Source organism: Mus caroli, chromosome 9 (assembly GCF_900094665.2).
Source record: "Mus caroli chromosome 9, CAROLI_EIJ_v1.1, whole genome shotgun sequence".
NCBI classification, from domain to species: Eukaryota; Metazoa; Chordata; class Mammalia; order Rodentia; family Muridae; genus Mus; species Mus caroli.
The window spans coordinates 37,871,785-37,888,771 of record NC_034578.1 but is presented as its reverse complement, the minus strand read 5'-3'; the positions used below and the strand labels follow the sequence as shown (position 1 = coordinate 37,888,771).

The 16,987-nt window shown below is 43.6% G+C and overlaps 1 protein-coding gene across 2 annotated transcripts in view; it reads left to right on the top strand.

Moving 5' to 3' along the window:
- The window catches only part of Ubash3b (ubiquitin associated and SH3 domain containing B), a 146,475-nt gene extending 132,194 nt beyond the window's left edge, over positions 1-14,281 (top strand). For both annotated transcript variants that reach the window (XM_021172197.2, XM_029481520.1), the window contains exons 10-14: positions 693-785; positions 3,458-3,602; positions 9,132-9,238; positions 10,552-10,661; positions 12,192-14,281. In XM_021172197.2, coding sequence (XP_021027856.1) covers positions 693-785; positions 3,458-3,602; positions 9,132-9,238; positions 10,552-10,661; positions 12,192-12,329 — 593 coding nt within the window. In that variant the 3' untranslated portion in view covers positions 12,330-14,281. The remainder of the gene's footprint in view (positions 1-692; positions 786-3,457; positions 3,603-9,131; positions 9,239-10,551; positions 10,662-12,191) is intronic.
- The last annotated feature ends 2,706 nt before the right edge of the window (positions 14,282-16,987 follow it).

Below are 16,987 nucleotides of genomic sequence, written 5' to 3'. Positions count from 1 at the left end.
AATGGGTGGGTAGGGAAGTGGGGGGCGCTATGGGGGACTTTTGGGATAGTATTGGAAATGTAATTGAGGAAAATATGTAATAAAAATATTAAAAAAAATAAATAAATAAATCAAATTGATTATCTTTAAAAAAAAAAAAAAGAGTACAGGGGATATGAGCTCTTCTTGTTTGTAGAGCAGAGGTTGAGGCAGGTCAAGAGAAGGAGCTATCAAGATGAGCAAGTCCATGGAAGACATTGACACCACATGAAGATACATAAAGTTTACATTGTAGAGAAAGGAAGTGATTCACACAAGGAAACAGTAAAGCATTAGAGCATTGGATGTTGGGTTTGGACAGCTGAGATTGGGGCTAGCACACTGGAATTGTAGCCATGTCTGATTGTTACAGTATCAGTTCTCTCCCTGGTTTTAAGCATCTTCCTTGTAGAGGTCAGAGCATTATCCTTGGTAGCCTCCCTTAACAGGCCATTTTGCTGCGTGCTGGCACCAGTAAGAAGGAAAGGAAAAGGAAGAGGCCCATTGTTTGGCCCTCTCCATGGATGCACTAATGAAGGGCCTGACTACTAGGCTCTCTGCAAGCTCCTACTGGGACAGGGGGGATTATGGGTCTCTTGACACCATTCCAGTGAGGGTCAGGATGATGCCCAAGTGAACGCATCATGCTGATTGTCTGTTGATTTGCTCGGCAGGTGAAGCCTTGTTAGAAAGTAATACTGTTATTGATCACGTGTATTGCTCACCATCCCTCCGCTGCGTTCAGACTGCACATAATATATTGAAAGGTAAGGCTCTGGGCTGGACAGAGGTAACATGCTCCATCCTTCCGCTTCCTGTCCCTACTGCAGGGTTATGGGGTTTCAAAATCAGAAAGTTTACTTTGTTTTCTGTTTGTTTCTGAGACTGGGTTTCAAGGTGACATGTAGCCTAGGTTATCCTTGAACCTACAGCAATCCTCCTGCCTCGTCCTCCTGAATGCTAGGATTTACTGGCTTGAGACACCATGGCTTGCAGAAATCTAGAACTTTTATTGAGGTTTCTTCTGCAAGGTGACAACCTTACACAGTATTATCCAGATAAATAAAGGGAGAATATTACTATGTTTCCCTTAAGGATTTTAAGCTGTCTTAGATGGATTGTGGCTGGACAGAATATTTATAACTTTTACAGAGGGGATTCCTTTTGCATTTAAGCAGTGAAACGATCTTGCCTGATTTCTAGATATTTTCTGTAGTAACTGAGTTGTTGAGTGTTCCACACCATCACCATCTTAGTTTCTTCAGTTAAGTGGAAAGACTTATTCATTCGTTCATTTATTCATTCTTTCTTTTACTTTTTGAGACATAGTCTGACTGTGTAGATTGGTTGGTCTGGAACACCCTGTATAGACCAAATTGGCTTCACACTCACAGAAATCCACCTGCCTCTACCTCCTAAGTGCTGGGATTAAAGGTGTACACCACCATTCCCTACAAATTGGATGGCTGTAAGAGCTCTGTTGCTGTAAAAGCACTCAATGTTCACCCTGAAATCTGTGGACATTTGCATTGGGGCAATCTCCCTTCGCACCCCATTGGAAGGAAGACTGGCCAGACAAACAAATGAGCCAGAAATAAAAAAGCCAGCAAAGACTTGGACACGACACTTGAGTCCTCAGTTCTTCAACGTTAAGTAAACCTTCCTCTCGGTAGAGAGGCCTCTGTGTAGTAACTGCACACAGAGAAAGAGGACTAAATCACAAATATAAGGGGAAAAGTTATACTCCGAGGGAATCACAGGAGGATAAAACAGAACTTGAACACTGTCACATGTAAATGTTCAACATGGGGGTCCCTGATAAACAAAGCGAGTAACTGATGTAATGTTCAAGTACAGTGTAAGCTACTACACAGTAGTCGGTGCCTAGAGAACATCTGGAGCTTTTGAGTGTGAGACTTTGTTTTGTAGACATCAAGGAATTTACTGTAGAGAGAAGAGTTGGAACGTAGAAATGAGTTGGGGTGGTGGTGCACACCTGTAATCCCAGCACTCCAGAGGAAGCTGAGACAGGAGGATTGAGAACTTGTGGCAAGCCTAGTGTATACAGCGAGACTTTTGTCTCTGAAGTCCAAGAGAGAGTCACAGGCTTGGACAAATTGAGTAATGAGAGTGGAAGGAAGAGTTCCTCTTAAATCAGGTAGCAGCCAGCATACAAGGTCGGGGTGCGGCCAGAGTAATAAATGTACATGTTGATAAAACAGAAATCTTATTTTATTTTTTTAAGCACATGCTTTACGTATAGCTATGTAATTTACATATTAACTAACACTGTAAAACACAAGTTTTACAAACCTTATCCAAACCTCTGTGCTTCCGACTTATGTAGTTCATTAGGTCTAGTAGGAATGGAATAACTGCCTTGTAATTTTAAAAGAAAAAATTGAGATTGTAGTATAATTACATCATTTCCCCTTTCCTTCGCTCCTCCCAAACGGCCCACACACCTGTCTCTGCCATCCTTATGATTTCTTCCTTCATTATTTGTTACATATGAGTGTATATTTCTAAATACATAACTACAATCTGCTCAGTTGGTACACTGCTACCTGCGTGTTTTCAGGACTGAGCATTTAGTGTTGGACAGCCAATCAACACGCTTTTCCCTGGAGAAGGCTGCACTCCCACGCTGAGCATTCCCCAGTCGCCCACAGTTCCTTGTCTAGGGTTGAGACCTCATGGGTCTCCTCCATGCCCCGTCCTCCCTCGTATCTGTTGATGTCATTCTTGTTCAGTGCATGTTTGGTGGTCATGTTTGAGAAACGTCATGGGTGTGGCTTCTCATGTTCCCAGGAGACACAATCTGGTAGCAAACTCCCTGATGCTCTGTTTTCTCCAATCTTTCTGGTCCCTCTTTCACAGTGTTTCCCTGACCCTTAGGTGTGGGAGTGTTTGTAGATGTATCCATTGGGGCCGGGCTCCTCAATTCTGCATTTGATTAGTCGTGGCTTTCTGTAATAGTCTCCATCTGGTGCAGAGAGAAGTCTCTGAGTGAGGGGTGAGGACACACGTATCTGTGGATATTTAGTATGTGGGCGGGGATTGTGTTGGTTTAGTAAAGTGATAAGTTGTAGGTTCTCCTCCAAGATCCATAATTTCACTAGCCCTGAGCAGTTGGCTAGGCTTCTGGTACCAGGCATGGTCTCCCTCTTGTTTAGTGGGTCTTAAGAAGTCCAGTTAGAGAGCTGTTGGTTGCTGCCACGGTGTGGATGCCACTACTACACTGTTAGGGTTGTCCTGACATGCTCATCATCACTGTGGCTCAGAGACACTATAGCTAGGTAGGACTTACGGTTTCTTCCCTCCTTTGAAAGTTTGCATGGTACATCCTGGTCTACCTTATCATGTTTTATATCAGTTTATCCTGTGGTTCATTTTTCCATTGGGACTCTTCTCATCTTACTCCTACTTCATCCCTAAGGTTTACAACAAGACAATCACTTGAAGATTCGGGTGGAGCCGGGCTTATTTGAATGGACAAAGTGGGTTGCTGGAAGCACATTACCAGCATGGATACCTCCATCAGAGTTAGCTGCAGCCAACCTGAGTGTTGATACAACCTACAGGTAACTCGTGTTTCCTTAGGGCCCCGTGTCCTGTACTGTCACCAGACCATGTTCAACAAGCTGATGATAAACCTAGCAAAGCCTACAGGGAATTCATCGTGGTAGAAACCAAGCTACGATTTTAGAAAGCAAAACTGGGGGACATCCAGTGTTTACTTGTATTTAATATTAGCATAAGTTATACTCCTTACCCCACCCACGCTGGCGTTCAAATTTCCTAATCGATTGTAAAGCCATTTTGTATGTTAGGGGCATACACAACGTGGTCATAAAACAGCTCAGTGGATTAGGGACGTGACAGTGTGTCACCTTCCATTTTTCCTTTAAATTTTCCAAATCATTTGTTCTTTTATCCTTTTGAGATGGGGGTCTCATTATGTAGCCCAGGCTAACCTGTAACTATGATGCCCCTGTCTCTGTCTCCCAAGTGCTGTGACTACAGGCATGGGCTACTACTAGATTTTTAATTCTTCTTTCTATGCTCATTTATTACTTCTATGATCCCAGAAAGTAAAAGTGAATAAGATGTGTGTATGTGTGGAGTGTGTGTGTGTGTGTGTGTGTGTGTGTGCATGCACGTGTACACATGTAAGCACTCTACTGTGCTATGGCCCCATCCCAGAGAGCCATTTTTATTTATGAAAGAGTCCAAGTGGCTTGCCTATGGTAAAACATTTAGTGACCATGCATGGAAATAATAACTATAACATTATTATTGTAAAAATTAACATCTATTAATGTCTATTACTATTTTTCTGTGTGTTCTGCCTTGGATTCATTCTCCTCCTGATTTCCACTAGATTTCTGTTTCCACTAGACATACTCTGTGCTTGGTCTTTTGTTTTTTTGATTTAATGCTCCTAGGCGAACAATCCACATGCCTGGTAAAGAATTAACCAAAAATAATACAGTGATAATACCATTCAAAAACCCACCCACACACTGAGGAAGGCCAGGTAATTACAACCATTCTGGTAGGGAAATTAAACTCCTCTGTCTTAGAGCGTGTTACAGTAATTGCTTACCCCAATAAGCCCATATAAAAAACAGACAACCCAGTTATTACATTTATAAGCTATATGTCTAGATTGGGCAGCTCTATCACTATACTGATTTATTCTCTAGCTATGAGACCTCTTGTTACTTGTGGCTTCTCCAGGCCATTGGTTCTGCTCCATCTTCCTTCCAACTCCCCTTCCACTGTTTTCCAAGACCTCCTGCCCCTCCTTTCCCCTCCACTGGCCAGTCATCAGCTCTACTCATCATTTGACCAGTCAGAATGGGGAGAAGATTCAGTGAGGTTACCTGAGTATGTGACCCACTCCTCATTGGGAGCAATCCCTCTTGAGGAAGCAGAATTAACATCAAAATACAAACCGCACCAGGACAACCCACAGCAAGAGCAGAATTTGGCAGAGTGATCAGTCTGCTTGGAATAGTCTTTCATGTACTCTTTGCTATCCTCTCCTTTCAAATACCTTAACTATGAATCATCCATTGAATCACTGGGCAAGAACTAAGATAACCCAGCCACTCAGCCCAGTGGCTGCTTTGGGTCTTAACATTATCTCCCTGGCATATATCAAATTGGACTCTTCACTATAAACTTCACACTTTGCTCTGTCTTATCTCTGGCTACTCTTTTTCTTTTTTTGGGGGGGGGGGAATATCAGTAGACTACTGTCCCCATACCAACAGCTGTCACCTTTCTGGCTTGTTACTGCTGACATTGGTAAAGTAACTTTTCTCTCTCTCCATCCAGCCCTGTCCAGGTCATGTTCAGATGACTAGGTTTTAGTTTCCTGTTCTACAACATTTCCCTACAAAGTTCTGCAAGTGCTTCTTTGCTGAGTCTTTTGGCGTATGTGGGCCACACCCATCGTAGGCAGGATGAAGGCTGGGAATTCCTGGATCAAGACATGGTTCTTGTTCCAGGTTTCCTTTTCCCTTTTAAAATTCAGTGTAACAGGCATTAAAAATTCTTTACCGGGAGAGCAGATTGTTCACCTAGGAGCATTAAAAAAATAATAGCCTAGCACGGAGCATGGTCTAATGGAGACATTAGATCAGGAGGATGACGCCAGGACAGAACACACAGATCCTGACACAGAAATTTTTCTGTCAGTGCTGAGTGGGACTAGAAAGTCTCTAATCCTGTGAAAAAGCTGAGAAAGCCCATGGTAAAGCATATGTGAGGCTTAGAGTAGAGATCACCACGGTGTCATCATAGAACCAAATGAGTAGATCTGTGGAGCGAGCAAATGAAACTCATATGGTGACATGGAGAACAACCCCAAAAGTCAGCATCATCAAAACCAAGTGTGCTCTGCTCAAATAGCCCTGGCTCTGGGGCTCAGTGGAGAAGGTCATCTGCTGCTCGTGCAGACCTCAGCTTGGTTCTGAGCACCCATATGGCTGCTCAAAATTGTCGGTAACTCCATTTCCAGATGACATGATGCCTCTTCTGACCATCTCATGCTCTTATACACACGTGGTCCACTTACTATACACTCAGCCACATACACATATAATTAAATAGGTAAGTAAGTAAGTAAAAAGGAGTCTTGGCTGCTTGCAACAAGGACCATACAGAACAGGAGGGAAGGACTGGAGACTGAGTGAGGGAGCTGTCCCAGGCTAGTGACTCATATCTCACTATCATCCACAGGAACAAGAGCAGCCTGTGGGCTGTGGGTAGAAAGAAGGCTAGGGAGCTGGGCCAAGACTGTAGTGAGAAACACAAAAACAAAATATTCTACCAGCTGGCAAGCACTTCAGAGCAGGGTACAGGGCTCTGACGCTTGGTGGGAGAAGGGGGAAAGGAAGGACAGAGGACTGAAGGATATCTTAGATCTGGGGAGTGAGTGAGGTAAGCTCAAGGCAAAAGCCTGAACTACAGTTGGACCAGTATAGGTTGGAGAAGAGGGTAGCCATGGGAGAATGCTTGGAGAACCAACAAGGAGCACTTAAACTGTAGGTAGAGATGTGGTTGGGAGTTGACCTGACTCTAACAGCAATGCAGGACCTTATAGGTGTAGCTAGCAGTGAGATAGATCATGCTTATAGGAGAAACTTAGACTTTGTCCCATAGCCATCAGGACAGCCTTCAGGATGCTGGGAGAAGCCAAAGGCAAGAGCAGATAAGGAGCTAGGTCCTAGAATTCCATTTTTCATTTACACGAATCTCAAATGGTCTCATAAATGGCCATAAAGTGACTCTCTGACCATACAATGTGGCTTTTTGCTACAGAATGAGGAGAAGGGAGAGCTCCTGGGAGACAGGATAACGTGGATGGCAGTGGAGCCACATAAGAGGTGGAGTGGAAAGAGGAGGCCAGGAAGAAGAGTTCATTCCAGAACAAAGATGTCCATCCCTAAGTGGTGGTGACCCCTGCCTCTACCTTTCCTTCAGGGAACAGTCAGGTAGCGAGAATCAGGAAACTTTCTCCGGGGAGAAATGTGCCTGCTGAATGGTTAGAAAAATGAGGTTTCCTCCAAACACAACAGTATTAAGCTTCCTGATAGTAAAATAGAGAATGGAATGGGCAGTCTTCTAGGATGTTTGTTTGTTTGTTTGGTTGGTTGGTTGGTTGGTTGTTTGTTTGGTTGGTTGGTTAGTTGATTGATTGGTTGGTTGGTTGGTTAGTTGGGTGATTGGTTGGTTGGTTGGTTGGTTTTGGGTTGGTTGGTTGGTTTGTTGTTCATTTGTTTATTTGGTTGGTTGATTGGTTGGTTGATTTTGGGTTGGTTGGTTGGTTGGTTGGTTAGTTGGTTGATTGGTTGGTTGGTTGGTTGGTTGACCTGTGTATTTGAGAGAGTATTTTGCTTTGTAACACAGGCTGGCCTTCAACTTCCACTGGCATTCTCCTGCCTTCGCCCCATGAAAGCTTGAAATTTCAGGTTTGTGTTGGCATACCCAACTAAGATGAGTGATCTTGAAGAAAAGCAGAAACTGCCCTGTTTAAGTAAGAGGTTCAGATCACAGGGCACATCCAAGACTCAGATTCAGATCTCAGCTCTATGAGTTACTAAAGACTCAAACAAATTGGCTGTCACCTTGGGACCTGCTTTGTCACTTAGAGGTTTAGAATTTTTGGAAATGTTGTGAAAAGATTATCCTAGAAGAATGCAGGCATTGCACTTGCATATACCCCCACACGTGGAAGCCCCTCAGTAAATATTTTTAGCACTAATTTTAACAGTATATAATTTACAAATTATAATCAAGATGTCATGTGAGATTAGAGAACTTAACAATGCCTGGACCAGGTTCCACACATTCAACAATTAAAGGCATGGGAAATAGAAAAGGCATAGGATGTAAGATAAGACAAACATCTCCTAGATCAAAACATCTATAAAATAAAAGGAGAGTGTAAACAGAACAAGGTGGGCCCCAAGGGACTGGTCAACATGGTGAGTGCTTTGATCCCTCTCTTAAAAGTCCTTGTATACACTAGCAAGATTTTGCTGAAAGGACCCAGATATAGCTGTCTCTTGTGAGACAATGCCAGGGCCTAGCAAACACAGAAGTGGATGCTCACAGTCAGCTATTGGATGGATCACAGGGCCCCCAATGGAGGAGCTAGGGAAAGTACCCAAGGAGTTAAAGGGATCTGCAACCCTATAGGTGGAACAACATTATGAACTAACCAGTACCCCAGAGCTCTTGACTCTAGCTGCATATGTATCACTGGAAAGAGAGGCCCATTGGACTTGCAAACTTTATATGCCCCAGTACAGGGGAACGCCAGGGCCAAAAAATGGGAGTGGGTGGGTACGGGAGTGGGGGGGGGGAGTGTATTGGGGACTTTTTGGATAACATTGGAAATGTAAATGAGGAAAATACCTAATAAAAGTAATTCTAAAAAAAAAAAAAAAAAAAGTCCTTGTATATGGTATCACAGCTATGGTTTCCATCTATAGCCTCCCCGATCTGGTTCACACAGAGAGCTTCTCAAGTGGAGATATTAATTCATCGTTATGTCCCTCAGGCTTTTCCTAGTGCTGGATGCATGGTTTAAAATAAAACACAAAGAGAAGGGAGTGACCGATGAAAGTTTCATAAGCTCATAAATAGATGGGCAGCACAACTGTTTTTCAAAGCTCTCCTTGCAGCTCACTGTGACTTAGGTTGCCTAAGAGAGAATCTCGGACATCCCAGGTGATCTATACAAACGGAGTCAATCAGTCTCCCCCTTGCTTCCTGTTAGCCATGTGATTAGGACTCTTGATGACTATTAATGTCAAGAATACGTAGTCAGTCTGCTCAGGTGTGTCCCTGTGGATAAGGCATTCACTCACTGGATGCTTCATTTTTCTAGCGAGTCACAGTGGAGACCATAGTCTTTCAACCTCACATCCACATAATGGTCTCTTCCTCGGGCCTCCTTCCTTTCCAGAGAAATGGATAAGCAGAAATAGGGGCTCCTCTGAGAGGCCTTGACATATTTAGAATGATGTCATTCACTTTATCTCTGGGTGGAAGTGTCAAAATGTTTCCTTGCTCTGTTTGCCTTTGCATTGTAGACCTCACATTCCAGTCAGCAAATTGGCGATTTCGGAATCCTATGACACCTACATCAATAGGAGTTTCCAGGTGACGAAAGAGATAATAAGTGAATGCAAAAGTAAAGGTAGGTGGCATTGTTTGGGACTGTCCATTTAAACATATTTAGGTATAGGAACAGCTCTCCTTCATGCTTGGTGAACCGGTTGAGATGTCTGAATTTGCTTTGTCAACTGTAATAGAAGAGAAATGTCCAGGCTCTCTTGTAGTTCAGTTTGTGATCATCTTTGAGGATCTAACATGGAAGTTATCATACAGGAACCCAGTAGATGATGCCATTACCACATTAAGTAACTTGGGATCGGTATTGTGTCTAGTCATCTTGTACCTTATGGAGGGGATACCCAGCTGTAATTCCCAGAAGTTCCATAGAATTAATTCCATCCTGGTTTACCTACGATGATCTGGGATGAGAACACCTACACACAAACTCACCCACAGGAATGCATGCATACAAGGCCCCTGCTGTCACCAGCCAAGAGCAGGGACGGGTGAGGCTCAAGTCTATTTGCATCTTCTAGAGTCTGATCTCAAATAGTTGATGGCATGTAGGACCAACTGTCCACCATAACTCTTAGGTTAATATATTTATACTCTGGGAGCAAAGAATGCAGCTTGATCCACAAAGATGCCAACGGTGGGTAGCCACGGGCAACCGAGGAAGGACGATTCCCTCATTATAATTATTATTGATATGCTTCTTTGAAGATACATGAAGCATGGTGCTCTCAGCTATGGGGTCTCCAGTGCTCACAGTTCTGCAGTGGTGACATTTAAAACTGTTCTAGATGGGCTGGCTCAGGGGGCCTGCCACCATGGTCGGCTTGTGTCTTGATTATGGTAATGGTTAGACAGAGATATGGTGAGGACATTACCATAAACTGTATGCTCACACACAAAGCCGCCGTGCTGATGAGTCTGGTGAGATCAGAATTATGACTCGTACCCGTGTCCATGTCCATGGTTTTGATGGTAAACCACATCATGAAACATCAAATCATGGAGGAGGCTGGGTGAAGGGACCTGAGACCTCCTTACACCAGTAGGGTGATTATTTCTACTTTATCTTTTTAAAAATAATTTGTAGTTCTTTTAAAATTATCATACAGTGTATTGGATAGTATTAGGACATTTTCAAACGACATGTGTTTTAGTAGATTCTCCTGCCCTACATTGACCTATTTTGTTGCAGTGTCCAGGACCAAACCCAGAGCATTCTGCATGCTGGAAATGCCCATCCACTGGACTCCATCCCTCGACTTCCTTAGAGCTGTTAATTAATACATAATAATTGTACATATTCATACAGTGTGATTTCAATATATGCATATGCGATGTAGAGTGAAACAGACACTGCAGTGAACCTTTCTCATTTCCTAGGAAATAACATTCTGATTGTGGCCCACGCATCTTCCCTCGAAGCGTGTACCTGCCAGCTCCAAGGTCTGTCCCCGCAGAACTCAAAGGACTTCGTACAAATGGTCCGGAAGGTAATTCTGTCTTGCATTTATTGGGCCAGTGGTGCTTTGTGTTTTTATAGCTGTTGGGCAACTGGCTAAAAGCTCATTTCCTTGAAGCAGAATTTTCTGCTGAGCTGGGAAGACTCGGTTACTGATCAACTCAGCCAAGATGTGTTCAGTGGAACTCCGTAGGGTATTTGATTAGAACTGTATAAAAGGAAGGTTTTTATGGAGGAAGCTGAAAACTATAAGGGATGAGGGAACAACACAGACAAGCAGGACTACAGCTGAGATCTTAGCCTGAAGAGAAGGCTCAGTAGGCAGACCAGGGAAGCAGCAAGTGAGAACAACCAGGCTGAAAGATAAAGTCAGGACCAAGGCCCTAGGAGGCTGGCCTATCTGGAGTCTTCTTTCTGACTGTATTTTCCATCAGCCACATCTCACACACACCTCTTCAGGTGAGGTGGCTGTCTTCTTTCCCTTCAAACAGAAATTCTAGTACAAACTCAATCACAGTGTTCTTATTTTTAAAAGAGGTTCACTTAGGCAAGCATCCATCCCATTAGGCTGTAACCTGGGGGGACGGGTGTGTGTGTGTGGAGAGGGCGATTGGTTGTCTTATTTATGACTGTGGCTCTGGACAGAGAACACAGAAGAAACAAGCTCTGACTTGCCATGACAGCCCATGGTTTCTTCTCTGAATGTCACAGATATGTGCTGTGCCCCCACCAAAGATAAAACAAGATTTTTTTTTATTGAATAATCAGCTAGGTGTGGTGGCACATGCCTTGAGAAATAGAAGCTGGATGATCAAGATTTTAGGGTCATCCTTAGCTACATAATGAGTTCAAGGCCAGACTGGATTACGTGAGACCCTACCTCAAAAACCTTGGATATTCCTTCCCATTGCGCACAAATTTAATGTGAGGAATCATTGGTCTGCTTTTTAAACTCGATATATGCAATTGGAGGTTAACCGGTGGTACAGCTGCCTTCCTCTAGTCTGACTCTAACCCTGAGGTCAGCTGTGCTCTGAAGATACAGTATTATGCAGTAAGATATTAGCAGGGCAGGAAGTGGGTACGTTCACATAACTTCTGTTATAGTATATTGTTTAAAAAAAGGTTCTATTTTATTTATTATTGGTATTGGTCTTACAGTGTCTAGTTTATAAATTAAACATTGTCATTGGTGTGTAAATATAGGGAAAAACATATACAGGGTTTGATACTATCCAAATTTTAGGCATCCATGAGGAATCTAGGATGGCTCTCCGTGGTTAAGACAGTACCATGCATACTTTAATCCTCTTCTCCCATGCTATTAGCCAGCAATCTCTAATCATGGGGTAGGGGTGCTCACCCTTGGCCAAATCCTACTCATCAAGTTGAATGCTTAGCCTTACAGGTTCTATGTGTTTGGGATTGTTTGTTACGTTTTCAAAGGTTTTACATTTCTGCCTGCATGCCCTGGAAACACCTGAGTACCTGTGTCAGTACAGAGGTTAAGGCATTAACTCGAGGTCTTCTGTTTTCCCTCCTCTGATGCGTTTACTTTCAGATCCCATACCTAGGCTTCTGTTCCTGTGAAGAATTGGGAGAAACTGGAATATGGCAACTGACAGACCCGCCCATCCTTCCCCTTACCCATGGACCCACTGGGGGCTTCAACTGGAGAGAGACCCTCCTGCAAGAATAAGCTGCCTGAGAGCTGGGAAGAACTGGCCTTTTGCAGATGAGTCCTCAGGATGTCCCGTAGCAGTGGGAAAGCCCTCGCTGCATTCAAAGCAGACAGCTCAGAATCATTTAGCATATTTCTTTTCATGCTTAGGGGACGGTGAGATTGTGTCAATGAGAGAAAGTCGTGATTCAGAGGGGGAATTAAAAACACAAAATCCATCTCTCTGGACTTGCCTAGCTACCAAGGCTTTGGAGAAGTGTCTTCCTAGCTGAGCACCTGCTGCAGCAGAAACTACCATCCTCCTTCAGGCTATGCATGGCTAAAGAGCCTCATTCTTCTCCCAGAGAGCTGCTCCCTCCCGGAGAGGCATGCAAGAGGAAGGACTGTGTCTGGAAGCCAACTGGGGAGAGGATAGTCTTTTGTATTCCATTTGCAAGTTAGGGAAAGCCACGCCACACCGAGGAGTGCTTTGATGGTTGTTAGGAACTGTAAGAATAGTCCTGTGTCAGACAGCAGATTCTACCCTCAGCAGACTCCATTCACTGCCGTGCGAGGCACCTGCTTGAGGTCTCCCGACGTTCACCCTGGTACCACACCACTTGATCTCCAGAGCAGTCTGGCCCTTCATGCTTCTATCTGTGAAATGGGGAGAACAGCCCTTTTGCTCGCCCAAGCACGTTGAGATACTCAGGAGGGATCGAGAGAACGAGTGATGTGTGTTGAATGGGAGGTGGAGCTACTTGCAGAATTTTAACCAAGTTGAAATTACCCCTGTGATGGCCCGGATGAACTGTGAAGTCCCCAAGCCTGCCTGAATCAGGACGTGTCTTTCCACCCAGACTCTAGACTGTGTTAAGAAGTTAAAGAGATTGACATGTGGAAGGATGTTATGTTGGATTCACTATTTGGATCAGAAAAAAAAAAAAAAAAAAAAAAAACAGAAAACAAAAACACAAAAAGAAAAAAAAAAACTCCAGTGCAATACAGATATTTTTAGAAACTATGCCGAGGGTCATATTGTTGGTCACATACAGGCTATGTCCACTGTAGCAGAATGTCCATAGGTTAGCCCGTTTTAGGTTGTCCAGGAAGCCCAGGGACTAACATGATTGGTGACAGTCACAACTGCACTGCTTCTTTTGCTGGCCTCTTTGCTTTTCTATGGTAATTTAGAACAGACGGGAGGGAGGACCACTTGAAGGAAGCTGGAGAGTCAGAGCCTATCTGTGGGCTCTCACTGCACCTACTTCCTGTACTTAGAGTGTGTGTATTTAAAAGAAGAATAAATGACAATCAAACCAAAACATCCCATACCCATGTCGATTTAATTGTGTATTCCGATAGCCATCAGGGCCACAGACAGTAGCCCAGTTCGAGATAGTTCGTTGTGTAGCGTGTGTGTGCAAATTGAAACCCTGGCCACTGAGAAGGAACACAGATGTAAAACAAATGTGTCGTTGAAGCATTACATTGTAACAAGCAGACATGCACCTATGCCTGTATGTGCATGTATGTCTTAGTCTTAGGTGTTCAGGTAAATGCATCACTTTGATTGGGCTGTATTCCATTGTCCTTAATCCAATATAGACAACGTCCCGGGCAATTATCTACAGAGCCAGAGAGGGCACAATCTGAAGAAACTTTCTGAAGAACTTAAGTGGATAATAGAAAAGTTTAATTTTCCAAATTGCTTATCAAAATGGCTGGGTGATCTGAATTCAGTTAACATCTTATTGGACACTGGTCTATAAAAAGAATTAAAGATTGGGTCCAGTTGAGCAGTCTTGGGAGTCACACTGAATCTGTGTGTACAGAGATGTCTGGATAGTCAGACTTCATATGCATACAGAATGTCTCTGCTGGCAGTAGACCCCGAGTTGAGACTAGCTCTTTTCAATCTGTAGCTCACGCTAGCTCAGATGGTACCTGGAAGAAGGGATGGGTTAGGGACAGAGCAGGAAAAATAATAATTTTTTTATCACGTGACTCCCCCAACACCCATTTTTTTTCTTTCTTTCTTTTTTGGTAAGCATTAGAAAGCCATCTGAAATATTTCAGGGGAGTGGAAGGGTTTAATACGGGATTACAAGTCCAAACAGTGTCCTACTTCACCAAGTGTGAAAATGCCTTAGTATTATTCCCAGGTAGGACTTTGTTCCTGTGATTTCTGGGTGTCTGGCTGGAACAATTGGTGCGTGTTAATACACACACTGAGGCTGCCCTTTTCCCAGGCTCTTCTTACTGCTGCTTGGCCTTGAGGGGCCCTTTGGTTCACCCTGGGGTCCCAGTAACATTCAGATGACAGTGTCTCTTTCCCTTTGCATTCAGATTCTTGCAGCCTGAATGGCTCATTACATGGCCATCTGATGGCTAAAAGAGGGGGTTATTTTTTTTTAACCGTGTGATGAAAGGCTTGGGAGGCTTTCTGCTTTTTATTTTAATTATACTTTAACCAAAGAGTTGTTTTAAAATAACCTTACATTTGAAAGATGGTTTTGCAAATAAAGAAATAAAAATAAAAATAGAAGAAGTATGCCTTCTGGAGCCCTGTGGGCTTGGTAAATCACTGATGATCACTTCATTGCCAGTTCTGTTTGGAGTCCGTGTAGGTGGGTTCCTGCTGTGTGTAGCACTGGCCTGGAAGTCTCCTTTCCACTCTACGTGTATCCCTGTGAAAATGCCACTCTACGTGTATCCCTGTGAAAACGCACTCTTATTTCAGTTATCTGATGTCATGGGGAACACAGTGGCAACAGGAAGAGAAGGTCCTAGCTCACTGCCTTTGTAGAAAACTTAGTTTCTGTGCTCCAAGAACAGAATTCCTCTGTAACCTAAGCGCTGGGTTTCATTTCAAAGCAGTGGTGAATTGCTCTTTTGAATCTACTCTCAGTATGTTCGTGTGTTGGAATACAGATGAGCCTCCCACTAAGTTTCACAGGCATCGGCACAGTCAACTGTACCAAATCTGCACAAAGTTGGATAATGAGACTCCTGGAGATTTGCATTTAAATTGTCTAATCCGGCACATGCACGTGAGGAGGAAAAAAAGGGGGGTCTAGTCTGATGAGCCTGTGCTGTGGGCGGGCAAGGGACAACCTGACTTAATGTCTATTTAGGAGCTGTCCATGTTACAAAGGTGATGGGGGTGGGACTGTGTGGTGCTTTTCATCCTTAAACACATCTAGAATTAGATTGGCTTTTGTAACTCTTCATCATTGGTTGCTGGGAGGGTGACTGTAGGCACTGCCTCTCGATGCAGAAGAAATAGCTGGGCTGTTGCATACATGTAGTATTAGGTTTGCTGTGTGTAGGTTAACAATTTAGAGTCATTAGTAGTCAGACAATATACAGTCAGTCCTCACAGATATTTGCCTGCTGCTCCCTAGCCACTGTTCCTTGCACAGAATTTTTGCAGCCGTTCAAGTGTTCATGGAACCCTGTACGTGATACATGTATTAAACGGAAACAATGTATACTGGTTCTTTGGTTGCCACTAAGATAAAAACAACATCCTTTGACTTTGACTCCTGCATACACCACACTGAACCAGCTGTGTTAGGAAGGCATGTTAGTCTCTTTCTCACGAGTGAGAGTTTTGTCTCTTTTTTGCTATATGATTTGGGTGTATTTATTTGGGGAAAAAAAAGTTTGTAATTATAAGACTAGAAAACCACACCTAGTTGGTCTGCCAAGTCCCTTGTACACTCCCCATGGTGTCCGTGCTTCCGTGGCCGGGAAGCTGATCTTCCGAATAGAGCTATGGCAGCTTTGTGATCAGTTCATATCCATTGACATGATATGGTTCAGAGATGACTTAATAAAAAGAAACTGTGTCCTCAGTTGCCCCAGCACAACTACAGATTTAAGTCCTGAGTGTGGTCTCTTCCTGTTGTGTCTTCGCATGGTACTGTACTGTGGTCACTGTGACTGCGTGGGTGTCTATTAAGGGTATGACTCTTCCAACAGAGGGTCAGAGGGATGCTAGCTGCTGATGGAAAGGCGAGGAAATGCTTGCAGCCCTGTGGATCTTGGGTATTTCTGGTGAGGCATCCCGATGGAGAAGTGAGAGCCCAGTAGTCCTGGGAAGAGTGCACTCTACAATGCCTTCAGTTCGACCTAGGCAAACCGTGGGTCACCCTATACCTTTCAGTCAACAGATCCTAGGTTCAGAGCTAAGGCTCCTGGAACAAATACAAATTAACAAGAGAAAAGTAGACAAGTTTAACAGTTGTACAGCATGGGAAACTTCACAAAGAAATTGCCTTACAATCCTCAGTACACAATGACACCTAAACACATACACATGTATATAATTGCTTATTGGTATTTGAGACAGAGACTCACATAGCTAGCCTTGAACTAGTTAAACCACTGAAACTGGCTTTAAATCCCTGATCCCCTGTCTCCATGCCCCAAATCTGGGATTGTAGGCACACACCACCACACAGGGCTAAAGCCTAAATGTTTTAATGCTAAATTTGAGGGCAAGTGGATAATGCTAAATTTGAGGACAAGTGGATGGTTGTAGAGAAATATGATAGAGCAACGAATATGATTTTTGTGTAAGGATCTGCTGGCACTCGTATCACCTGCTCGGTTTCTCCACAGTGTCTCTTTATCATCAGAGACACGAAGGCCTCCCTTTTGGAATAGCATCTCCCATGAGAGGGTTCTCC